At 53.8% G+C, this 25,821-nt stretch overlaps 1 protein-coding gene across 1 annotated transcript; it reads left to right on the top strand.

Moving 5' to 3' along the window:
* The first annotated feature begins 4,395 nt into the window (after positions 1-4,395).
* On the top strand, positions 4,396-17,420 carry LOC111153948 (5-hydroxytryptamine receptor 3A). Its single transcript, XM_022513295.1, has 9 exons — positions 4,396-4,468; positions 6,616-6,782; positions 7,742-7,786; positions 9,685-9,794; positions 11,225-11,394; positions 14,574-14,734; positions 15,102-15,312; positions 15,412-15,633; positions 17,123-17,420. Exons 1-9 carry the CDS (start codon positions 4,402-4,404, stop codon positions 17,416-17,418), a joined length of 1,449 nt encoding a protein of 482 aa, XP_022369003.1. The 5' UTR covers positions 4,396-4,401; the 3' UTR covers positions 17,419-17,420.
* The last annotated feature ends 8,401 nt before the right edge of the window (positions 17,421-25,821 follow it).

Below are 25,821 nucleotides of genomic sequence, written 5' to 3'. Positions count from 1 at the left end.
CCTCAGGTGACAGGTGACAAGAAAAACCCCATCCTTTTAAGGATATCCATGCACCCAGACTCAACAGAGTACTATTACACTCCAAAAATTCTAGCATCCCTTCCTTACCAGGAGGAGGGACTACAGAGGTTCATGGTCCCAAATTTACTGTGAAGCCCCATAACATAGCATTTGCAGAAACAGGGTCTACTCTATTGGGGCCAAGATGGTAAAGGGCAGTATTTCTGAGTCCACTCTGTCCCGGGGCAAACAACAAACATAATGGTCCATAAACTTATCATGTATTCTTACTCATGACTACTCTCTAATAAAAATATCTTTAATTCACAGGCTTATGTGGATGGAGCCAGCCCAATGAGCCTGCCCTTTCAATCAGAGCAATCAAGGAGGTGTGGGGACCCCCATCTGTACCTGGGATTGGATCCAGAGTCCAGTTAGCCTGGGTCTCAAGCCTGCAGAATGTTCTGGAACTCCGTGACGTGAGGTGGGCCCAGGTTTTTGAGTTTGCAGGACCAAATGTCTCACCCTCCATTTATCAGCTACATAATTCCACAAAGGTTGGTAAACTTTCCTGTGCCTTAATTTCCTCATCTGCAATGTGAGAGTCGTAAGATCTTCTTCATAGGAAATAGAGGCGAAATACGATAACGTGTTTAGCACAGTGCCTAGCACACAGCGAGCTTGGAAAATGGCAGGGATGGTTGGTGGAGTGGGGCAGAACAGGCCACTCCAAGGACCAGGGCCTGGACAGAGAAAAAGTCATGCTGGGACGTGATGGGACACCAAGGAAAGCAAGACCAGCCCTTCCCTAGCAGGCGGGCGCCTCGAGGGGCCAGATGGGACTCCAGGTTGCAGAAAATTTTTTTAAGTTTATAGGTTCTAAAAGGTCAGGCTCTTTGGTGTTAAAAGTTTTAAAGACCAGTAAAATTTACAGAAGATTTGAGACACGGCTGTCTTGGAAAGGCTGGAGCCAGGAGCCTACAGGATCCCCGCTCTGTCCATAACTGGCTGTGGGAACTGAGGCAGGTCACGGAGGCCCTCTGGATTCTGTATTTTCACCTGAAAAATGGGAGCAAGCCATGTGGTAAGGGGTAGGGCAGTGTGTGCCGGCATGAGCCTGGGCTCGTAACCACCTGATGACACAGAGCTCTTTCCAGGGTTTAGACCCAGGCTGATTGACTTCTGGAAAGCCCCACGCACATGTGTGAGCCCGGTCTTGCTTGCCACGGTGTTGGGAGCACAACGGAGGGCCCTGGGCTACAGGTCCTGCATTCTTGGGGCTTCTCAGTCCCCACGTTGGACCGCTGCCATCCGCGTGTCTGCCTCCGCTCCCTGGGAGGAGCCCAGCCGTCTGCAGCCAGAGCTCAGAATCAAATTAGCCGGCCCTCTTGCCTGTCCCTTGTCCCCACTGGCCAAGGAGAGTTCATCGAGGCCTCGCACTAATTTCTATCTTGTTTAAAAGGGACAAAAGTGACTCCGCAGTTTCGACAGAGGCAATTTACACCCCGCCACTGGCCTCAGCTCCAGCTGCCCCTGTCTGTTGCGCCGTCACATCCATTAATAGGAAATTTCTTCAGGGGAAGCTTCGTTGCAGCCACATCCGAGAGGCACACAGGCAATACATCTCCGTTCCAGGCCTCGGCCTGCCCGGCTCGCTCTAATCCCATTACCTAGGGAGCTAATTCTCTAATGCACACACTGTATCGAGACATCCGCTCCCCCCACCCCACCCCCAGCTCATTTGGGCAGTCCCAGAGGATTCCAGGAGCTCAGCGCAGAAACGAAGGCTTCGGGCTCAGAGCACGGGGCCTCCAGGCTTTCTCGCTGCCCCTGCACGGGTCTCGGCACACGTCCCCCAACAGTATCGAGGGTCAGCCCCATTCAGTCCACGTCCCCCCGCCCCCCGCTTCCCAGCTCAGCCTCTCCTGCAGCCTTCTCTTCCTCCTTCTGCGTCCCTCTTTGCGTCTCCTTTACTCCTGATCTTCTACTCCTAGCTTCCTTTTCTTTCTCAGTTTCCTGCCAATGTTCTCTTTTTCTCATCTTCCTTTTATTTTTTGCTTCTCTCCCTTCTCCTTCTCCAGATCTCCCTTTTCCTGTAGTCTTACCTTCTGCTTCTTCGCACCCTGCCTTGGTTCTGCACCTCACTCAACAGGTTCAGGGCCAGAGGCTCCTTCCTGCTCTCTGTCTCCAGATGACTTGGCTCTGTGGCAGGCGTGGGCTCCAGGCTACACTGGTCTCAGCTGGGAGCAAGAGACGAGGGAGTGCCTCGTGAGTGCACACAGGGAACCTCAGGGAGGACAAGATGGGGCATTGGGGCAGTAGTTAGGGCATGCAAGGGGACAGCTAAGTATTGTTTATTCTAGAAGGATGAACCTCCAAATGGGTTACTGCTAAGCACTGAACCTGGTAATGCCCATACGAAGACACCCCATCAGGGAATGGTATAATGCTATATGCAGGTTTTATAATGCACAGCAAAACGAAAAGTCCTTCTAGAAATTTGCAGCAGATTTCTAAGTGGCAGTGGCCAAAGACGGAGGTGAGCTTGAGCCTAAGAATCTTTGTGTATCACTCCAGATGCTGGGCCCCAGGATGCATTTAGGGGTCCACAAGTGCCCCTCCTAATTTGGAGCCCCTTCAAGACCTCAGCCTGGAGGCCTGGGGGCAGCCTGGTTCTTGCCTTGCCTTCTCCAGTTGTCAAGCTGGGAGTCTGGATGCGTTCATTCTGGGGTGGCGGGGTCTGGCTCTCTAAATTCCTTAGAAGTTTGGGGGTGCCTATTTTCTCCTTCCACTTGCCCCCATCTTCATTCCTCTAAAAGGAAATCCTGGAGATGATTTTCCTGGTTTTTCTGAGTTGTGCAGTGAGGAAGCATGTGACTTAAGAGAAGTGTAGCCCAGCCTCCTTGAGCTTGACTGAACATTCCAGGACCAGACTCTGGCTCAGAGCCATATGAAGGGACAGGGACGCCATTGGTTGAAAGGTATAATGCCAAATGCAGATTCCATCCTGTGCATGAATAAGGGGAAATATCCAGACAGAGCCAAAAAGGACTCATCCCTGCCCAAGGTGATTTTTTTTTTAACTTAATTGCAATTCAGAAAACTCCTTCCTCCAGGTTTCCCAGCTTATGCCACACTTAAACTCAACTGGAAAAAAAAGTGAAAGGCATAAAAATGTTCTGCGACTGAGGGTTGCCACAATCTGAATACAAGTGCATTGTGCTTTGAACGCGCTCGAGGTGGAAATGTCCGCTTCTACTCCAAATGGTGATGTGGGAGTGGGATTCACTCCAACTCACAGCGATACTCTTCTCAGACAATTTTGTGGGCACACAGTTGGGGATCTGAGGGGTAGATCGTTTCCTATTCAATTTACAAAGGAAAGAGAAACACTTCTTCGAGGAAAACATTTCAAAGGTAAGTGTTGAGAATGCTCATGAATTGATATTAAGCAAAGAAAGGAGTGGGGTGCAAAGTTAAGTGCTTGGTATATGTACTTCGCTGCATACAGATCACAGAAGAAAATAATAGGGCAGTACACAGGAAAATATTAACAGGGGCTGTGTCTGGGTAGTAAGGAAGCCCACGGATGATTTTTAATTTTTCTTCATATTTTTCTATAATAAGCAGGTGTTACTATTATATTTTAATAACATATTATTGTACATATTAAATATATTAATATATTTGCATAGTATAAACTACAGATACATATATGTATTGCTACTTAAATATTTAAATTTACATATTTAGGTGAAAAAAGTAGATAAATACTTCAATAAGGACAAAAGAGCAGACATGGACTAACCTTCCTCTGTCCACAGAGATGCCCGGTCACCTGCTTGGCTAGGGGCTCTCGTCCCCCCCCACCCCGTGGTGTAAAAGAATAGCCTTCCTGCTCCCACAGCCTGGTCCCTCCCCTCCCTACTCCCACCACCTCACCTCTCCCTGCCTCGGCCCCATGCTATCAAACCACACTGGACGTAAATGAAGGCAGGAGCCCGAGCACCTCCCAGCAGACAGACGCACCCTCCTTCGGGGGGGCTCCTGAAGTTACTCCCAGTTACTCCTTGGGGAATTTGGCCAGACCACCTGGCTGGCTGGGTGGCCCAAGGCCGGCCCCATGACATCAGCTGGGCGGGCTCCTTTCTCACTGGCTCCCTCTCCTTCCCTCCCGCCCTGAAACCTGATCCAGCAGAAGAACTGATTGCAGGAAAACCTGGCGGCCGCCCAACCCCAGCGGCGGGGCTCCATGAGGCAGCAGCCTCAGAAGGTGTGGGAAGTGGCCCCGAGAGGCAGGCGGGCTGGGACACACGAGGCTGGGAGCGTGCAGGCAGGCTGCGCCCTGGCACGACTGACCCCGGGCTCACGCCCAGCATCCCACACCCAGGAGAGCTCACCATGCTGTTGTGGGTGCCACAGGCACTGCTGGCCTTGCTTCTGCCCACGCTTCTGGCACAGGGAGAAGGTAAGGGGACCGGTCGTGCCCATACGACTTGCTGACCCCTGCAGACATGGGCGGGGGCGCTTGATTCCTCCAGGGCTTGAGGGAAGCAGGGTTTTGGGGCGGGTGCTGCTGCAGGAGGGTCAGGGATCATGCCGCAGGAGCATGAGAGGAGTTTAAGGGACTGGGGTCCACCTCCAAAGTTGGGGCGGTTGAGCGTGGGTGGGGCGCCGGGCCTGCTGAGAGGGACCCAGCAGCAGCCTGGCACACAGCTACCAGAGAGGGGCTTCTCTGTCCTTTGCCCTGCCCTAGATTCATGGAATGACATCCGCAAGTTTCCCTGGAGCTGAGGCAGTCTACCCCTTCTAGTTGTCAGTGGGAATGCAGGGGTCCAGAGAGGGGCGGTCATTCACTCAAGGTCACACAGCGCCTTCGCAACAGAGTGGGGACCAGAGCAAACATAGCCATCTTTCCTCCACTTTCCTCCACTTCCCTAGTCTTACTGCATGGGTTCCCTGGGCCTCCTTTCCCAAACTTCCCTTCCAGAGCGAAACTCCAGCGACACCAAATTTTTCTCATTCCCCCACCCACCCTTTCCTGCCTTCCCAGGATAAAAGATGTTGGGGTCACCAAAGGATCGGTTTCCTTTGGCTACAAACAATATCGGTTCCCCATTCCAGAAGGTCATCTCCCCATCCAGAGCTAGGACGGAGCTGGGGCTGGAGCACAGTTAGGATGCCCGTCTCGGGGCTGGACAGATAGGAAGAGCTTAAATACGCGATGGGTTTCCTCTCCTGAGCTGTCCCTGGGGAAGTTCAGAGGGACAAACGCCCCAGGCTGCTTGTCAAGACCCTGGTCTGGGGCTTCCCTGGCTGAAGAGAAGTATTGTCCCTTCCAGCAACGGCTTTTCGCCCCGAGTCCTGCGGGGCCCTGTCTGGTAAGACACACAGAGACTGGGATTTGAATCTCTTTTCCTCCACTCGCGGGCACAGGACCCACCTTTCTGAGCCTTGGGGATTCTTCTCTGTAAACGATGCTGTCATGATAGCCACCCCCGGGGGCTGCTCGAGATCGAATTGAATAATATGTTCCCTGAGATTATCCCACAGGAGACACTCAATAAATGGTCTCTGGCCTCCCGCCTCTCTCTGCTCTTCTCTGTCATTCCGAGGGAAACGGAGAGTTTATCAGGGAAAGGACAGGGAGAGGCACCTGCCGGGGCAACGACCCAGGTGGCACCCTGCTCGTCCTCTCACAGCCCACACCCTGGCCCTCTGGGGCCTTCCCCTTCTCTCCCCTGTGCCTTTCACCTTCATACTTCTTGGCATCTCTCAGGAAATTCTTCTGCTATTTCCCAGAGGAATGACAGGTACACATGAAACCCCCATAGAATGGGGAGAGGCCTAGGAGTTGGGTTTTCTCACCACTCTCTGGTCCCTCTAGGCCTCGGGCTCTGGGGACAACTCGGTTTCTCCCCACTTCCTGTTCACCCCACACCTAACCCTCTTCCTATCTTCACCAGATCTGCCCACAGAGCAGAGCAGGACGCCTCTGAAGGAGTCCGGCCCAACCCGCCCCCAGGAGCGTGTGTTTGCGGCTGAGAGGGGGGATTCTGCAGGAAGGGAAAAGAACGTCAGCATTCCTGGAATGGCTCCCTTCTGTCCTCGTCAGTAGCAGGCTGGGGTCAGGGAGCCAAGGGCAGACACCGAGGCAAACCCTCATGTGGACCTTGGGGCTGAGAGATTGTGTGCTTTGAGCTGCCTTTCCTCATGTAGCCCCAGTACCATGTCCTGGGGCCACTCCTCCCTGGTCCCCCAGGGCCCCTCGCCATCCCCACAGGCCCACCGCCTCTGAGCTTGTACCTGCTCTCAGCCTTCCTCAGCCCTTGGCCTCCCTAGACCTCACCTGTCTTGCGGCTCCGGTCTCTGCAGCCTGGCGAGCGGCCCCCTCACACACAGGAGCGTACCTGTCACCCTGAGGAGACAATAGCTTCAGATCTGTTTACCTCTGGAGACAAAATGTTTAATCATGGGAATTTCAGTCAGTGGGCAGACCTGGGGATCTGAGATGGAAATAGTGGAGACATTTCCCTCTTAACAGCTTTCAAACCAAGGCAAGAGAACTGGGGGAAGCCTCAGGCTCTGAGGCCCACTGTGAACTGTTCTCCCCAGCCAGGCACTGGAGGCGCCTCCAGGCCCAGAACACCTCCAGGCCAGCTCTGCTGAGGCTGTCAGATCACCTTATGGCCAACTACGAGAAGGGCGTGCGGCCCGTGCGGGACTGGAGGAAGCCCACCACCGTGGCCATCGACGTCATTATCTATGCCATCCTCAGCGTGGTGAGCGCTGGGCCCCAAACTGCCCCGCTCGGAGGTAGACCTTTAGGGGTGGGAGACCATGGAAGGCCAAGTCACCCCCTGGGCAGTACAGTGGCCATTCAAGGACCCAGAGTACCTGCGACCTGGCACAAACCCGTGTCAGGACAGACGATGTCACCCAACACCTGCCCAGCTGCCCAAACCAGAAAACGGGGTCACCTGTGTGGCTGCTTCTCCCTACCCTTATGGCTAGAGACCCACTTTCCACTCAGTGTGTCACGGTCACCACGTCTCCATGTGAGTGCTGTGAGGCTTCAAACTGCCCTGTTCCTCTCCAGGCCCAAGCTGTGTTACGTGGGCCCCCACACACGGCAGGTGTTGCTGAAGCGTTGTTGCAGAATGAATCCGAAACCAGTGATGAATCTTGTTCTCGATGCAGTCTTGTCCCTGTTGCCGGCACACCAGGACAGGAGGGAGATACAGATCCAGACATATAGGCATACAGATACGTAAAAACATGTAACAGAGAGAAGATATTGTCTATAGGTCTCCTCTTATCTCTATGTTATGTATATTATATACGTAAACTAGATGTAATATAAGAGATGTATACATATCTATAATATGCATAACAATAGAAAATAGTAGAAGATATATATATACACTTTCATATATATATGAAAGTGTATATACATATGAAATATATATACTTTCATATATATATGAAAGTGTATATGTATATGAAATATATATATATGAATGTGTATATATATGTGAAATTTTTAAAGAATTGGTTGTATTTCTTTCTAGATGTGTCTAGTAAAAGACCACCTCTTCCTGGCTGGCTCCGTTTCCCCTTTCCTTCACTCTCACTTCCCAAAGGACTAGGGACACAAAGTAGCAGCTCCTGTTGGGGTGTGGGTGCAGGGCGGACGCCCACCCCCAGGGCCACCAAAGCTGAGCTCCCTTTCCCTTCACAGGATGAGAAGAACCAGGTTCTGACCACCTACATCTGGTACCGGCAGGTGAGCGACCAACCGCGCGCCCACCCCCATGTCCTGAGATCTGGGCTTCCCCTGCCAGGAAGGATTCCTCCATCTCAAAGGAATCAGGAATCTCAGAGGCCTTGATGAGGGAGAGGGAGGGAAGAGGTTAGGAAGCAGACTCTTGAGGCCCAGGAGTCTGGGCTCCTCTCATCTCAGGACTGGCAGTGGAAGGAAGCGTGTCTGTCAGTGGAGGAGGAATCCTCCAGACCCCTCTGGTTTCTGGGGATTTTCATAGCATCTCAAACAACAACTTGCCCAGCCACTGTTGATGGACTATCTATAGTGACTGGGAGCTCAGTGGGCAGCAACTGCACTTTCAGACAACTCTCTTTGCTAGAAAGTTCTTCCTTCTATTACGCCAGATGCAATGACAACCAAATTGGGCGATTGGCAGGGGGTGACTCCATCCACCGAGTCCTCACCCCCTCAGCCACCTCCCCACTCAGTTTCTGACCCACGTCGCTCCAGAGCTGGTGGAAACTCTCTGAGGCCTTTACAGCACGTTTGTGGGGAGCCGGCGGGGAGGGAGGCCAACAGCGCAGGCTGCTGTCCGCGGGCTGGTCTGCTCGGGCAGCCCCTGAGCTGGGGGGTGGACGTGAGAGCCAGAGGGAACCCCAGTGGCTGGAGAGCATGGGCAGGAGGACGGGGCCGGTTCCTAGAGGTCAAACGTGAGAGAGGCTCTGTCTGGGGGCACGCCTGGCACAGGACGGTCTCAGTGAAATCCTTCCCTCTCCTCATGCGCATACACCACTACCAGCTGCTCATGGGGCAGAGAGACGGGTGGAGGAAGACGCGGGAGTGCAGATTCCCGTCCGACGGCGCCCCTCAGCCTCACAGAGATCTCACTGTGGAGCACACCTGTGTCAAGGGAAAGGGCCCAGCCCAAAAAGGCAGCCTGGAGCTCCTTTCCTGGGACCTCGGGCTTAGGTCCCACCGCTGGACCTCAGGGTCACTTGTCTGCCCAGCAGCAAGGGGACACCAACCTCTCGTCTTCCAGAGACTATGCTAAGGGGCCAGAATCAGAGACGCAGACTAGACTCAGGCCCTGCCCACAGTGAGCTCACAGTCTAGGGGGCCTCCACACATGGACAGACCCGTGAATGCAGCAAGAACAAGAGGCCAACCACGGGAGCAGAGGAGGCACCTAAACACCCCACCTGGGCTGTGGGGTCCTGGAAGGTTCCTGCAGAAGGGAGCAGACAGATGCATTGGTAAAGTCTGGAGGGACGAGGAAGACCTCCCTCAGGGGTGAAGACGGGGGTTGCGGTGTGGGAGCGTGGGTAAGAAGAGATGTGGGGCGTTCACCTCCCGTGGCCGGAGGTGAGAAGCTACAGAGAGGCAGAATTCACGAGGCTAGAGAGAATGCTGGGGGGTCGGACGATGCGGCCCATTGTAGGCCGTGAGGTCGAACTCTATCCCAAGGGCAAAGTTGGCGACTAGAGTTCTAAGCGAGGGAGTGACACAATTAAGTTGACATTTTAGATCAGTCATTCCGACAGGATGGTGAGCAATGCATTGATCCAAATTTAACAGTAACCATCTCTAACCTGTGAGGTGCGTGTTATTACCTCAGTTTACACGTGAGCAGACCAAGACCCAAGAGGCTATCTGTCTAAGATCCCGCAGTTGGCAGCTGGGCTGTTCAAACAGGAGAAATGGCCGCATGCCTTCCCTGGGCAAAGCTTCATATGCCTGGGTCATACCTGCATGCGGGGAGTGTGTGAGCACAGAGGTGGGGGGCTCTTGGGTACTGCCAGGTGATCGGGGACACCAATACCCAGATTCCCCCTGAGCGGTGACATCACCCCGAGTTGCGGATGTCCCCCCCCACCCAAGATGGAGGGGGCTTCCTGTGACCATCCCCACTCCTCCTCTAGTACTGGACTGACGAGTTTCTCCAGTGGAACCCCGAGGACTTTGACAACATCACCAAGCTGTCCATCCCCACCGACAACATCTGGGTCCCAGACATTCTCATCAATGAGTTGTGAGTGCTGTCACCCAGTCCTGGGCTGCCCGGTGCCTCCGGGGCTGGGGAGGGACAGGGCGTGGGGACACGACTCTGCACGGCAGGAGAGGTCCCACCCAGGCTTGCAGAATTGTCAGGTGACTGTAGGAATTGCCTTGGGCCCCAACTCCCCTTTGTGGTTGGTTTGTTTTCTCTTTTCTTTTTTAAAACTCCTTTTTCTATGCCTGATGTTGAAACTTTGCTCTTCTTGGTCCGAGGGCCCCCTTCCTGGCGAGGGGAAGCTGAGGAATGAATCCCCACTGTTAACAGTAGCTGAATGAGGGGCAGCTGCATTACCAAAAGGGGTGAAGTGCCGCAGGGGTCACCACCTTGGTCACAGGGTGATTTGGAGCCGTAGAGGCTCCGACCTTTCAAGTCGTGCAATGACTGGTTGGCTCCAGCTTGTGCCCCCAGTGAGAAGTGGGTACCCCCATCCTTTATTACCAACGGCTGAACACTGTCTCATGCGGCCCCCAGCTAACATCCGTTCCCTCCGTCCTTCAGGCTCCTTCAGGCTCTGCTGCCTGGGCTTCTGAGTGCTAGAGCATGGAGAGGGCTGGGGAGACAGATGGAAGGAGGAAGGGGTCCAGGGCCAGTAGCGTTCCACTCAGTAGGCACTGTGTTGTCCGATGCCTGGGGTCCCACTCACTCTGTTTCTCAGGGAAGGCAGCTGACCTGGAGCCCCATGACCTGCACAGCTCAGGCTGCAGGGATCCCAGTTGCTGGCTGGGTCTCCAGTTAAACTGTGAAGCAGCCTGAATCTTGATTTCTCAGCCTTATTCCACAGGAGGTTACAGGCTCGGGACGCCCAGCTCAGGCCATTCCGTGCCACAGTGGCCACTTGGGAGAGCCTAGGGGTTGGGGATCTGCTGAGAGAGTAGGGCTAAGTCTTGCAGAACTTTCCACCTTGCCTCATTTCTTCTCCATGATTTCTCTAGTTGATTCTCCTCCAGGCAAGATCATTCTCATGTCCAAAGGACTACTAGGGATGGGGAGCAAAGGGAAGCCCGGGTCAGGATGGAACCCGAGGTCCTGCTTCCCTGCTGAGACCGCCCATTGCCACTGAGCCAACTCCTGGGACTAAGCTCTGCCCGGCTGGGGGTGGTGGCATAGGGACAACTGGGCATGTGTGTTAGAGCCAGTGGCTGTGAGGTACATGGATTCCCTGCCTGCCTTTTGTGGCGAGGTTGCCAAGGGAATGAAGGAGAAATGCCCTCTCCTGCTTGGAAGGTAACCCTGACAATGGCAGGTAAGAAAGCCTAGAAGAGATGAGAAGGCAACTGGGCAGGTTGTCCTGCTGCCCAGACCCTTCCTGAATTTCTATCCCTGCTGGGTGGCTCAGAGACCTTCAGACTCCCAGAGCTTGACCTGCTTCTTGAACCCCCAAACGGACCCTCTTCCCTGGCCAGTGTGGACGTGGGGAAGTCTCCAAGTATCCCGTACGTGTACGTTGGGCATCACGGCGAGGTCCAGAACTACAAGCCCCTTCAGGTGATGACCGCCTGTAGCCTCGACATCTACAACTTCCCCTTCGACGTGCAGAACTGCTCCCTGACCTTCACCAGCTGGTTGCACACCAGTGAGTGCCGCATGGGGCTCCAGGAGGGGGCAGGGCATGGCGGAGGGGGCAGCCCCTAGGAGGCGCTCTCCTTTATCCAAATCACTTCCTGCTTCTTTTTTTTTTTTTTTAATTTTATTTTTTTATAAACATATAATATATTTTTATCCCCAGGGGTACAGGTCTGTGAATCGCCAGGTTTACACACTTCACAGCACTCACCATAGCACATACCCTCCCCAATGTCCATAATCCCACCCCCCCAACACCCCCCCCCCCCCTACCCCCCGAGTTGGTTTGGTGGGATTAAGAGTCACTTATGGTTTGTCTCCCTCCCAATCCCATCTTGTTTCATTTACTCTTCTCCTACCCCCTTAACCCCCCATGTTGCATCTCCTCTCCCTCATATCAGGGAGATCATATGATAGTTGTCTTTCTCCGATTGACTTATTTCGCTAAGCATGATACCCTCTGGTTCCATCCACGTCGTCACAAATGGCAAGATTTCATTTCTTTTGATGGCTGCATAGTATTCCATTGTGTATATATACCACATCTTCTTTATCCATTCATCTGTTGATGGACATCTAGGTTCTTTCCATAGTTTGGCTATTGTAGACATTGCTGCTATAAACATTCGGGTGCACGTGCCCCTTCGGATCACTACGTTTGTATCTTTAGGGTAAATACCCAGCAGTGCAATTGCTGGGTCATAGGGTAGTTCTATTTTCAACATTTTGAGGAACCTCCATGCTGTTTTCCAGAGTGGTTGCACCAGCTTGCATTCCCACCAACAGTGTAGGAGGGTTCCCCTTTCTCCGCATCCTCGCCAGCATCTGTCATTTCCTGACTTGTTAATTTTAGCCATTCTGACTGGTGTGAGGTGGTATCTCATTGTGGTTTTGATTTGTATTTCCCTGATGCCGAGTGATGTGGAGCACTTTTTCATGTGTCTGTTGGCCATCTGGATGTCTTCTTTGCAGAAATGTCTGTTCATGTCCTCTGCCCATTTCTTGATTGGATTATTTGTTCTTTGGGTGTTGAGTTTGCTAAGTTCTTTATAGATTTTGGACACTAGCCCTTTATCCGATATGTCATTTGCAAATATCTTCTCCCATTAACAAAACCTGATTCTTTTCTTAATGCCGCTGAGCCTGGCCTCTTCCTCCAGACAGGGCTCCGCGCTTGCCCTTTCTGCTCCCTCAGTTGTCTCCAGGGTCCAATGAGGCTGTGTAAACTTTCAGCAGGACACTCAGTAAGGCCAGGGCAGGACGTGGCCCTAAGTGTCCCTCACTTGTCTTCTCCGCTGACTGCACGCCCCCCAAGCCTTCTGCAATAATCTCCTAGCCAGTCCCCCTCCAATCCGTGCTCCCCATAGCAAATGGCGAGAACTTATTAAAATGCAAATCGGACCTTGTCCCAGCTCTAGCTTAAAAGCCTGAGTGGCTTCCTGGGACTCCTGAGACAGAATCCTTCACCTGGCCCGCAGGGCCTGCGCTTGACTCACTACAGCATCCTCAACCCAGTGCACACTCCTCTGAGTTCAGCTCCAGCCCTGCTGCCTTCCTTTCCAGGCCCCGAAGCCCCTTGTTCTCTCCCTTTATCCCAGGCTGCGTCCTCTCCTGGGCCCCCTGCCTCCTCCCCCTCCATCTCCTGCTCCCCTTCCCGCCCCACTCCTGACCCAAACCCCTCCTGGTGCGGTCAAGCCCCCTGCTCACCCAAACCCAGCAGCAGCCCAGTGCCTCAGGGAAAGCGGGCTCATCCCCAGACAAGGTCCCCCCTTGCCCAGTTCTAGAGCACTCTGTTCCCCCCACTTCCATTGCATACGTAGGTACTTGTTCAAAGTCTGCTTCTCCAGCAGAGAGAAACCCAGAGAGGGCAGGACCACGATTTTTGACCCAACGATGTGTCCCCAGGACAGTGCCTGGCACAAAAGAAGGGGCTCGGCCTCTTTTATTTAGTGGGTGAATGCCAGGGGCTCAGTAAACCCCAGTGAGGAGAGTGTCACACTCCTGCAGAAAGGCATCCTCGCTTCTGATTTTATCACATTAACTGTACATTACAAAGGTAACACGCAACTTCCTTGGGCAAAAACCAGAATTACAAATAATCTTAGACTTTTGACCTCTACCTACCTTTAGTCCCAGACTCTTCCCCAGAAACTCCCCACACCAGGACGGCACAGCTCTTATAAGTATAAGCTTCATATGGCACATTCTTCCAGATCCTTCTCTGTGCTTGGCCTATACATGGGCAGACACATCTGTGGAAAGCCCATGAAATTTATTTCACATACTTTCATTTTACGAAATGCATCATTTATGCTACTACTACCTGGTTCTTTGCACTCTGTGAGAGGTCTTGGACGTTTTTCTGAGTTAGTGCCTATTTACATGTTTCTCATAAATGTCTGCTATGGGGTAGCCTGGGGTTTGAAGGCATTGTAGTTTAGTAAGCCTCTTCCTCATTGATGGACACATACCTCTCCTCGTATGTTGCTGTAATGGACACTCCCTGCCTTCTAGGATGTACCTGTTTCTCCAGCAGGGATGCAGACAAGTAGAACTGCTATTCTCTAAGTGAAGGTTTCACTGATTTCCCTAGTTCTCCTTTATTCTTCCTTTCTTTCCCTCTCTCTCTCTCTTTCTTTCTTCTTGAGAGAGAAAGTGCACATGCATGAGTGGGGATGGGGGACAAGGGAGAGGGAGAGAAGGAATCTTAAGCAGGCTCCATGCTCGGCATGGATGTGGGGCTCAATCTCAGGACCCTGAGACCATGGCATGAGCTGAAATCAAGACCTAGATGCTTAACCTGACTGAGAAACTTAGATCATGTTTAAGGGCAGGCAACTCTATCGGGGAAGGTGAAGAATGTTGATTTTTGTTCATTTCATAAGTAGGTAACCCTAATGGAAACATAGAAGGATTGGAAGGGGTATGTGCAGTGGGGGGAGACAGAGAAGGAGATAGGGAGGGGGAGAGGGGGGCTTTCTAATAAGTCATTTGTCTGGTTCTGGTTCTTTGCATTTCACTGTGTGTTTTCATGCACACCGTCGCTCCCCTCGCTACTGTCACCCCACCTCGCTACTGCTACCACACCCCCACCCCAGGTGGGTACCGTGTGCACTGTTACCTCATTTGAGCTAAGTCGCATCCCAGGGTCTGCAGCCTCCAGAGCCGGCTTGCTTTCTTCCCTCTCAGTCCAGGACATCAACATCTCCCTGTGGCGTCTGCCGGAAAAGGTGAAGCTCGACAAGACCGTCTTCATGAACCAGGGCGAGTGGGAGCTTCTGGGGGTGCTGACCCAGTTCCGGGAGTTCAGTATGGAGGACAGCAGCCATTACGCAGAAATGAAGTTCTACGTGAGTGGGACTGGGGCGGGCACAGGGGGACGACCACCGGAGCTGGGGGTGTTCAGACCCACGTGGACTCCAGGAGGCATGGGGTGGGGGGTGGAGGGGAGAAGCTCTGCAGCCCTTTTCCTAGCCCAAGGGTCACACTCATGCCTTGGAACTTTAGGGAAGTAGGTGGGGAGTAAGCTGTCCCTTACTGCTCCTTGGCCGCCATAGGCCTCTATCCGGAGACAGAATGTGAGGTCGGCCCAGTCTCCTCTCTCAGCAGTCTGGCCCAGAAGCTCACAAAGCAAGGGGGTCTGGGAGGGGCTGGCGGTTCTGGGGCTCAGAGCCCGTCTGCCTCAGCCTTCCCCCACAGCTCCCGTCCTCGTCTTAGGTGGTCATCCGCCGGCGACCCCTGTTCTATGCGGTCAGCCTGCTGCTGCCCAGTATCTTCCTCATGCTCATGGACATCGTGGGCTTCTACCTGCCTCCAGACAGCGGTGAGAGGGTCTCCTTCAAGATCACGCTCCTCCTGGGCTACTCCGTCTTCCTCATCATCGTGTCGGACACGCTGCCGGCCACAGCCATTGGCACTCCCCTCATTGGTAAGGCCCCCCTGGGGCAAGCGGGCAGTGGCCGAGGAACCGAGAAACCAGCCCCCTCCCACCTGCGCTGTGTGTCCCCACCCCGCCCCATGTGCGCAGGAGTCTACTTCATCGTGTGCATGGCATTGCTGGTGATGAGCCTGGCTGAGACCATCTTCATTGTGCGGCTGGTGCACAAGCAGGACTTGCAGCAGCCCGTGCCCGCCTGGCTACGGCACCTGGTTCTGGAGCGGGTGGCGCTTCTCCTTTGCCTAGGGGAGCAGCCGGCTTCTCGAAGGCCCCTAGCCACCTCCCCAGCCACCAAGACTGATGACTGCACAGGTGAGAGAAGGAGGGGGGTTCCCACACAGGGGCCTGGGCCTGGGGACTTGGTGGAGAGCCTCTGGCTGCCGCGGCGGGATATGCCAGGGTCTGGGCAGGGCCTCAGAAGTGGGTACTGTCCTGCGCATGACCCCCCATCCCCGGCCTCATGGGAAGGCAGCGGAGTTCAGATGCAGGCATCAGCGGGACCCTTTCCACACCTTCACCTCCTCTCGTCATCCTGGGGATGGGTAGGGAGAAGGAAGGAGTTCCAGGGGCAGAGCACATTGGGAGCTGAAATTCCGGGGTTGAGAAGAGCCCTTCTCTGAGATGGGCCCTAACAGGGGGCAAATGCGTGCTGCTCAGATAGCAACGGGACTTCTTCCCCAGCAGGGCGAGGTCTGCAGCAGGATTGCCAAAACTCCTGCATTCCATCAGCTTAGAGACCAGGCCCCTTTGAATTTCAAACGCCTATGAGACAGAGAGATGGGATGCTGGGGACATGGACTGTGGCATTAGTTTTCCCTGAGACATCGTTACAGACACTACCTGGTGGTGGTGGGTGGGGTTCGCTGTGGCTCACTGATGTATTTGTCGAGCGCTTTGGGCCAGGCATGAGTATCTTCTGTGCACCACCATAGGCCATCCTCAGGCCCCCTAATAGCGTTCCCATCCTCATTTGTCAAATGAGGAAACAGAGGCTTACGGTCAAATAGCTTGCCCTTAAGTCATAGCACCAGGAACTGGTGGAACTGAGCGGAACACAGGCCCATCGGCTGCCAAGCTGGTATTCCTAACCACTGCACCCGCTTTTGTCCTCCCTTCTGGCAAGACCTAGGCCTTTTACAGACGGTATGTGGCTAACCTAAGACTACCTCACCATGAATGGATGCTCTGGTACACCAGCCTCATGCCCAGCTTATCTGCTCGCCTGCAAGGTGGCCATGGCTGGAGGCAGATTTCCTGGTGCAGAAGGCCTTGGGTTGGAGTCGAGGAGAAGAGGACAGCATGGCCTACCGGCGAGGGCCGTGGATTCACAGCCCAGATGCCTTAGGCCTTGGTGGCCTCACATTTAAATGACGCCCTGGGTGTGACCACAGGCTCCTCACTTACCCTCTGTGAGCTTTAGCCCCTTCCTGTAAAATGTGCAAGTAATTATCACTCCTACCCGGCCTCTCTCATGGGCTATGAGGCTCAAATGAAATAACACCAAATTGCTGGAGGAAGCCCAGGCCTTTAAAAACGTGCATGGGAAGAAATAAGCACTAGAGTCACGATCTCGGTGACCTGTGGGGAGGATGGAGGATGTGAGTGAGAGGGTACACGAGCATCTCCTACGGTGTTGCTTTCCGTATTTGTTTAAGTCACGTGGTGGGTCCACAAATAGGTGAGTTAACCTCTATAGCCTTTCTGTCCAAAATTGTTCATAACAATTTCTCCAAGCCACCGCGGAAGCAGAAGGGATGGTATTCACGCTCCCTCCTTTGCCAATGCGCTACCCTTTTTCCAGACGGAAACCACTGCAGCCATTTGGGAGACCCCTGGGACTTGGAGAAGACCCCAAGGGGCCGAGACAGCCCCCCGCCACCACCGCGGGAGGCCTCGCTGGCAGTTCAAGGGCTGCTGCAGGAGCTGGCCTCCATCAGGCGCTTCCTGGAGAAGAGGGACGAGAGCCGAGAGGTGGCCCGGGAGTGGCTGCGCGTGGGCTCCGTGCTGGACAGGCTGCTGTTCCGCGTCTACCTGGTGGCGGTGCTGGCCTACAGCATCACCCTCATCACTCTGTGGTCCGTGTGGCAGTATTCTTGAGTGGGCATGGCCCAGCAGGGGTGCGGGGGCATCAGGCGCTGGCGAGAAAAGGGATGGGGTGCAGGGCCCAGAGGGAGCCACAGACGTCTTCGAGACCCTGTCCAAAGCCAGTGTGTCTCAGCAACTCTGAACCAGGGCTGAGACTTCCCCAGAACGCTTGGCGTTCAAGACCCTTCCACCCCCGCCTCCCACCCCCAACTTACTATGGCTTTAAAACATGCTGCCATAGATCAGGACCAACCCAGGCATCCCCTGCCTTCATTCTATTCATCTATGCCTCAAGCCTCGGTTTCCCCTTGTCCCCTCCCTGCATACGGCACTTTGGACTTCAGCCCATCTCCCTCAACCTTGGTTTTAGATTCGAGGCAAACCAGCTCTCTACCACACAGGGCTGACAGCACCTCCTGAGGCTGACCCGACCTTAATAGCTCCTTCCTCACCTCACCTGTGGCCACTTCCCAGAGCACTCATGTTATGTCAGATGACCCGGGGGGAGGCATGGGGAGGGAAAAAAGGAGGGGGTGTGGGCAGAGGGAGCAACAGAATACAGTGAAGGCCTAGACTTACTTTTTTTTTTTTTTAAGATTTTATTTATTTCTTTGACAGACAGAGATCACAAGTAGGCAGAGAGGCAGGCAGGGGGTGGGGGGGAAGCAGGCTCCCTGCTGAGCAGAGAGCCTGATGCAGGGCTCGATCCCAGAACCCTGAGATCATGACCTGAGCCAAAGGCAGAGGCTTAACCCACTGAGCCACCCAGGCGCCCCCCTAGACTCACTTCTTAACGCTTTGTCAGCAGCTGGGTGGGGGGGAAGAAGAAGTTTAAAGTTACTGGTGGGAAGGAGGTAGAGGCATGGTTTCAGTTGTTGGGTGCTTCCTGCCCCCAGTGAATCAGGAGTTGACCAAACAGGGGCTGTAAGGAGACACAGTAGGAGGTAGAATCCAAGGTGGGAGGATAAGGACCACCACCACTTAGCAATGGAAAGGTGAGGAGCCAGAAGGTCGGTTCTGTTAACCCCTAGGAAGATGCTGGAAGTGTCCTCAGGGTCCTGTTACCATTCCTGGCTCCTGGTCTCTGGGCGAAGCTGGGAGCAAACGCTCTCCCTGCTAGCGGATCCCACGGTGGAGGCAGGGACATCAGCACCACGGCCAGCACTCGCTGGTCTTGGTCTTTGGAAGATGGAGGAAAGCCAAGACTTGAGTTTAACTATCTCTTTTGGGAACTCTCCACAGCCAGCTCTGGGCACATTCACCCAAAAGCAGGACCGTTGAGAGAGGCAGAGTTGGGTGCAAGGTCTTTGGTGTTACGTCTCATATCCTGGCCCCTCTCCTAAACACCAGGGTTTACAAGACATGCTGAGGAGAGCCGCAACTCTATGATTCCCTCACTCCATCATCTGACAAGTGTTCAGAGGAGAGGAATGCTAGAATCCGGCAAGAGTGACCTGAGTGTCACAATGTTTGCTTGACTCTTTCTCTGGTCCACCCTTTCTCTTTCCAGCCCTTAGGCTACCTGTCGCTCAGAGGAAGACATGGGGGAGAGGGATTGAACCTGCCAGTCTAAAGGGAAAGGACCCCAAAGGAGGAGTGTCTGGGATGAATGTTCTGGGCTGGCCAGTCATGAGGGTTTCAGTATGGAACACCTGAACTTATACCTTCTCATGATCCCAAAGTGCAGTTCTAGTGTAGACCATCCTGGGAGGCTAGGAGGATGCCAGACCTTGGGCCCTCGGGAGCTTCAAGACTGGGAGAGCCTGCAGACTGTGGAAGGGAACTTAATCTGTTTTAACTTCTCTCAGCTTCTCCCTATGTTCCCCAACATGCAAAATGAACTAATTAAATATTATTTAACTGGTTGCTCGTTCCTAAGGGCAAATTGAGAATGAAGTTTCACCTGTTATTTCCACCCCAGACATATGTACCTTTGCTGTTAATTAGGGATTTAAATTTATCTTTGTTTTGTTTTGGGGTGGATATCAGGGACCTCCAGCAAAGAGCAGGAGACTGTGGGGGCTGGGGATTGGCTGCATCACAGCTCTTGCCTCCCACTGAGCAGAGACTGGGCTCTTTCGGGATGGTGTTGGAAGCTCATACTTGGAGCCTGGTCTTGGGAGCAAAAGTTGCCCCACTCCACTAGGATTTGCTGGGGCTGGTTCCTGCCATCAGCTGATTCTTATGCCTCGGGCCAGAGAGAAAGGTGGACAGTCCAGTACTGTCGATGCACCACTGGTCAGTAAGTGGGTGGCTATTGACGAAGTGTCTGACCAGAGAGCTGGTAAGACACTAATCAACCTATCGATTCCTCATCTCCCCCCTCCCCACCCTTCACCCACAATCAATGGGGCAACAGAGCCCAACATTGAGGCAGCCAATTAACCACCTTGAGAATGAGCCGCCCCGTGTAACATCTTCTGCCCCACTAGCCACAGCCAATCAGCTCATCGATCCAGCATCCTAAAACTGTGCTGCCCAGGGACAGGAAACTGAGGCCCAGGGCCAGAGAACCCCCAGTGTACTACCTCTCGTCCGTCAATACTGATCTTGATCTTCTCCCAAGGAGACCTTTACCCTGTCTGGGATATGAGAACACCAGAATTTCCTTCCCACCTGTTCTGTCTCCCAGAACCTGCTCCCTTCCTTCCTCCTGCTGATTCAGCTCTTTGCCTCTCATGAGAAAACCAGAAACCACCTATGTCTTTGGAAGTGTTTCTGAGAAGCTTGCTGGTTCTCTGTCTTCACTCCACTCCTCTCCTGCGGCCTTCCCTCGCCACCCACAAGACTTTTGCTCTCACCTTCTTTTCCCACTCACCCTGTTTTCCAAACCTGTCATGTCTGTGCCAAAGATCCCACTGAAGGTCTTGAAAGTGGCCAGCATGAACCCTCCCAGCCCTCTGGATTTGTGGCTGGATTCGTGCTGCTTGAGGGGCGGAGCCCGCTGACACCATCCCACTGGGGAGGCTGCCTTTCCGCCAGGTCAGTAGCAACCTGGGCTTAGTAGCCTCAGGCCTCCTGACACCAAGTAGACCTCCCTTGGTTTCCAGGACAGTCCAGGGAGAGGAGCTGGGCTCAGAGTCAGGATACGGGAGATTTCTCTAAGAGAACAGGAGAGAGGGAAAGTTCCCCGGTGGGGTGAAGGCAGAGGGAGCCTGGGGAGGGGTGGGGTTCAGCAATCACCAGCCAGCTTTTCCTCCCTCCCCCCACCTCCCCTCAGCCTCTGAATCAATACATTTTGAATCTAATCTAATAACAGAGATTTAACGAGGGGATAATGCACGTGGAGCGGCCACAGGCGCTTTGTCTCTGCTTTCAAGCGGCAGCTGGGGCCCATTATCCGGGGACAATGCCCCATGCTAATCACTCCCTCTCTCCTCCAAGTGTTTGGGGAGGGGTGGTGGGCAAAGAGGGCAGCTCCTCTCTGATTAGAGGGGAGTGGAGGGGTGGAAGAGAGGGGAAGAAGTAGAGAAGGGTCTGGATGGGCCCCCCACAATTGTCTTGACCCAACACCAACTCCTTGCCCCCTGCCCCCTGGCCCACACTGTCCGTCCTGACCAGTCAGGGCCAGGGAGCCCTAACTGCGCACAAACAGCAGATAATTACCTATCAGCTGCAAGTCCCAGTGGCTGGGAGTTGGGTGGGTTTTTTTTTTTTTTTTTCTTTTCTTTTCGCTAACTTGGTCCTCTATAATTTAAGCTCTCCCATTAATGCTTGTGATTGGCCAGCCCTGACTGTCATGGTTAGAGAATTATACCGTGGTTTAGAGACCAAGAATACCCCTCTCTGAAACACAGCCCCTTCTTCTCTCTCTTCTCTCTGGGACTTTATAAATGGACTTGACCTGCTGGAAGAAGTGTGAGGTTAGACTGTAGCAAGAACTTCCTGATAATCACCTTGACACGGATTAGATTGGGAGTCTGAAAGGGAAAGAACAGAATCTAATTTTTGAGCAGCCTTGAAAGAAAGAGCCCTGTACCTAGGTTGGGAAGGGACAGACCAGGGCTGAAAGATCTGCCTCAGTTTTCCCTGTCAGAGCTCTAGTTGGAGGAGCCCAATGCCTGCACCGGCCAGTCCCATTCCTTTCTGCAACATAGTTATTGGGGGCACTGTGGGTGCTCAGGGTAGTAGCCACAGACTCGTGACTTTGCCCCCATCACACGCCCGCTGTGAAACTGGGACGGGAACTCCTCTATGCCTCCATTTTCTCCTCTGCAAAGTGGGGATCATATTAGCACCTGGCCTATTGGTATCATGGGCGCTGTGCCCCCAACATGGGGAGAAACCCGGGAAAGCACGAGGCTGGAGTTGAGAGGTGGCTCATGGCACTCTCAGCTCTTCCTCCGTCTCCTCACATCATGGTCTGCATGGGTAGAGCTCTCCCCAGGGAAACTGGAGATGAGGCCTTTGTCCTTCTCGTCCGTCCCCATTTCAGAGACGGGCAGGGCGAGGTGAGCTGGTTGCTCATCATAAGGCCAGTGGGAGCTCAAGTTCCTGTTCCCACCAGGCTGGATTCAGACCTCTGTGCCCATACCTTTGCGTCTCTTTTACTCCCATTACTGTCCCCCTCCCTCAGCCCGCACATTCCCAGCTCCTCTGCACCAAGTTCCTCCTCAAAACCACAGCTTTGAATTCCTGCTCTGGGAAGACTCATACACCTAATCTGATCCTGACTAGGTCTCTCCCATTCCACTCCACCGTGTCACTGCCTGCAAAGAGAACGAAACTGTTAGCAGAGAGACACACCATGCGTATGACAGTGGGGACTGTGGGGACCTGGGGATTCACTTCCGCGTGTCTGGGAGAACCCCACCCTCAAATCTTAGAAAGATCTAGCCTAAGGCCTGGAATGGGATGTCAATCTCTGGCCAAAGGGAACCACAACCTTGTCGTTCTGAAGTCTGTCCACAAGGTGGCAGCAAAGTCCAGAAATTCTATGGAGCGGCCTTGACCCATTTTATCACCCCCTTCCCTGCTTCCCAGCGGTCTCTGAAGCCCCCTTCCAGGCCAGCCCTTTTAATTCCAGAGTGCTGGGTGCCCTGTTTTGATGCTCTGGGCAGAGGCTGTCCCATTGCTCCCTCCCCCGTCACACACCTGTGGCCACACTGATCCCTGAGGAACTGACCCTCTTGCTTCTGTGTCCACACTAAGCCACATACTTTGTCTCTCTTCAGCTCTCTGCAGTGAAGATACTGGTCCCTGGGAGTGAAGACGCTGTCTTAGCCAAACCCATGCACGTACAGGCTCATGGAGGACTCTCAGCATTTCTCTGCTGCCCGGGTCTCCAGGGCCCCAAACTCAGCCCACCCCCAACTGGTTGAGAACGGGGTCAGAAATCACTTCTTGTCTCCAGATCCACCATCTTGGAGCAAGTTCACGGAGGCAGGAGAATGGACTGGATGACCTCCAAATGACCTTCGCAGCTTAGGGTCCAGGAAAGCCTCGTGTCATCGAGGTGATACTTAATCATGCCTGAGGCTCCAGCTCTGCGTTCTGTCCTCCTCTCTGCTGACCTATCTAGCCCCACTGCCCCTTGCACCCAAGGACTCATTTTTCTGGTTCTCACTAATGAAACTTGAATCTATTGGCCATGTGGGTTGGTCCTTGGGCTTAGCATTCCCACCAAGGGCTCCCTCCTCAAAAGCCTCGTGAGGGTGAATGGGGCTGGTCCTACCACCTTAGCCTCAGCTGGCACATGCCTTTCCACACCCCCGCCAATTTCTTTCCAATAATTGTAGGACACTTACTTATCGCTGAGCGATACGCTTAGTGTTCAGGCCGGCTCCCAGCCTGTGAGTTCGCAAGGGCAGGTGTTTCTGGTCTGACTGGCCACTCAATGGCACCCGAAACACAGCCCATGCGTTGCATCTGGTGAGCGGATCCGTGAAGGGACTGCAGCAGACGGAGACCGTCTCTGACATCCCGTTTTTATTTGGCCTCACACCATCTGTTTGGGTGGGGAGCAGGGAGTCCCGTACAAGAGGAAGACCCCATGGCAGCTGAAAGGGCCCTGGGGACTGAGGGGGCAGGGGAGGCCATGAAGCTCCTGGTGCCGCTTCCTCAGCAGATCTTCTCTGAAACTCTTAAGAGAACCAGGCACCTTCTGCTAGGACTTCCGTACCGCGCCCTAGCAGGCCTCCGGCTGTACCCGCCAACGCGGAGAGCTCCCACACCAGGGACTGACCGATTCTTCCTTGGCTCCTGATGCCCAGGCCAGGCGCATGCCTGCCCGGGTAGAGGCTTCATATTTGTGCAATGAAGAGAACGGAGGTGGCCGCCTGGATCCTCGCCGAATCCGTTTCTGCTCAGATGACCATATACTTTGCCACCCAGGCCAGAGCGGGTTTGTTCTGGATGTGGAAGCAGTATTGGTCATTGCTCGTGGACAGTCTGCCCCAAAGTGGGGTTGTCCTGGGCAAGCAGGAGGGACGGTCACCCTGGCCCCTTCCAGGGCTGAGACCCTGCCCAGGGCTGGCCAGCGGTGTCCTTCCACTCCCACAAATTCTAGAGACAAGAGATCTCTGGCTGGGGGAGGGGAGGAGAGGCCTCCGCACTACCCTTTGTCCACTCTGGGCTCATGGTTTTCCTCCTGAGGTTTGTCTCAGAGGTCAGAAGGATTTCCTGTGGGTCATAGGTCAAATGCCACATTCCTGAGCAGAGCTACATGGAGTCCGGGACTGGCCTCTGCCCTCCCACCCCCAAGAAGAAGGATGGGCTGATTTGGGAGCAGGAAGCAGCATGAGGCAGGCCCAGGCAGGCAGAAAGGGGCTCCAAGTGCCCCACCCCCCCCACTCAAAGGACTTGGTTCTGTGGACCCCGTTGACCCTTTTCACCACCCCCCCCCCAGCCAGAGATGGTGCCTTGAGCTGGTGTGTGGGGTACAGTGTAGAGGGGGCACTGCTGACAGAGGGAACATGCCCCATGGGGTTGTGAGTTTGCTAAACAGGGCTGGACCGACAAGGAATCCTCAGATGAACCACTGCCTTGAAATTCTACTTTTCATTAATAATCCGTGTTTATGGAGGAGGAAACCCCATGTCCCCCTTCAGAGTAGAGAAGTACGATTGTGTTGCTAAAGGGAGAAATGGATTTAGTGTTCCCCAGAGTTTGGGGAACAGAAAATCCCCCTGGGGCCAGGCCATATGGAAGCAGGAGATCCCCTGAAGGGCCTGATATCAGGGAGATGGCGGGAAATGGGAGTGGGGTGAGAGGTGCAACCCTGCAGGTCTATTGGGGTGTGTGCTGGGATTTGGGGATCAGCCTCATCATCCCCAGCATGCACCTGGGTCCCAGCTTCATGGGGCTGCTATGTCAGGTTGCATAGGTTGTGCACTGTACAAATCTGGGAACATCATTTCCATGGACCCCGATGTGAATGGAGCCCCTGGATTTGTACCACTCAGAAAGCTCTGTCATGAGCCTTTACCCATGCTAGTCCCTCTACCTACAATGTCATTCTGGCCAGATCTGCCTTTGATCTTAGCTTCGTTCTCAGTGCCCCCTTCCTGTATACACAGTGCACCCACACATCTGTTCCACATTTACTACATGGAATTGCAGCAATCTGCTTCACTGTCCGTCGTCTCCACTCGTCCTCCCTGCTGCCTTCCCAATGTAGAGCCTGCAGCGTGAGTGGGAACATGATGGCCAGGCCTGGGCAGCAAGCCAGCCCTCAGTCCTAGGGACAGGGCGGGTTCCTAGGAATGAAATGACAGTGGTCCCTGTCCTGAAAACACCTGGGAACTGGGGCCCAGACCCTCTTTCTGGTTGGTCATTCCCTTCTGTCCTCTTCTTCCCTCTCACTCTCCAGTGATGGGGATTTTAAAGGCTCTTTTGACTCTCTCTGCTGTAATAAGAAACTAGCAATTAACTATTATAAGGCTGTTTTACAATAGTGTGGAAGCCCCTTTTATCCACTTTGCTTTAAATGGTTATATCTTTTATCCCTAGTTTTCAGGAATATAAAACTTAACAGCGTTTGCTGCAAACCTTCATACTTTGCTTTACAGTTTATTGTTCCCTCTGCAGATATATCTTTCACATAAATAAGACTTTCATCTGTACAGTGCTGGGCTAGGGCCACTGCGGAGCTCCATGCTTTCATTGGTGGGACTCACCTTGGATACAAGGTGATTCACACAGAGCCACTGGCCTGGTTGCCTGCCATTGGTCTCTTGTCCTCTGATCAGGGCTGGACCAGCAGCCCCGCCAGGAAGGAAGTCATGAACCCCAGGGAGATGGAGACATGATGGGGAATCCCGGGGTGGGGAGGCGCTCCCCTCCCCCTGTGCCTGATCTGAGGGTTGGGTCTCCACAGACAGTGGCCAAGAGTGTCCTGACTTCTCCTGTCCTTGTGTAGGGAAGTTCTCCTGGAAAGTCCCGAGGGAGAAGCAGCAGTAAGCTTTGCCAGAGCCT

Source organism: Enhydra lutris, unplaced genomic scaffold, assembly GCF_002288905.1.
Source record: "Enhydra lutris kenyoni isolate GAN:26980312 unplaced genomic scaffold, ASM228890v2 scaffoldscaffold34, whole genome shotgun sequence".
Classification (NCBI taxonomy): Eukaryota; Metazoa; Chordata; class Mammalia; order Carnivora; family Mustelidae; genus Enhydra; species Enhydra lutris.
Note: the sequence above shows the minus strand (reverse complement) of the source record. Positions and strands in the feature narration are given on the sequence as shown.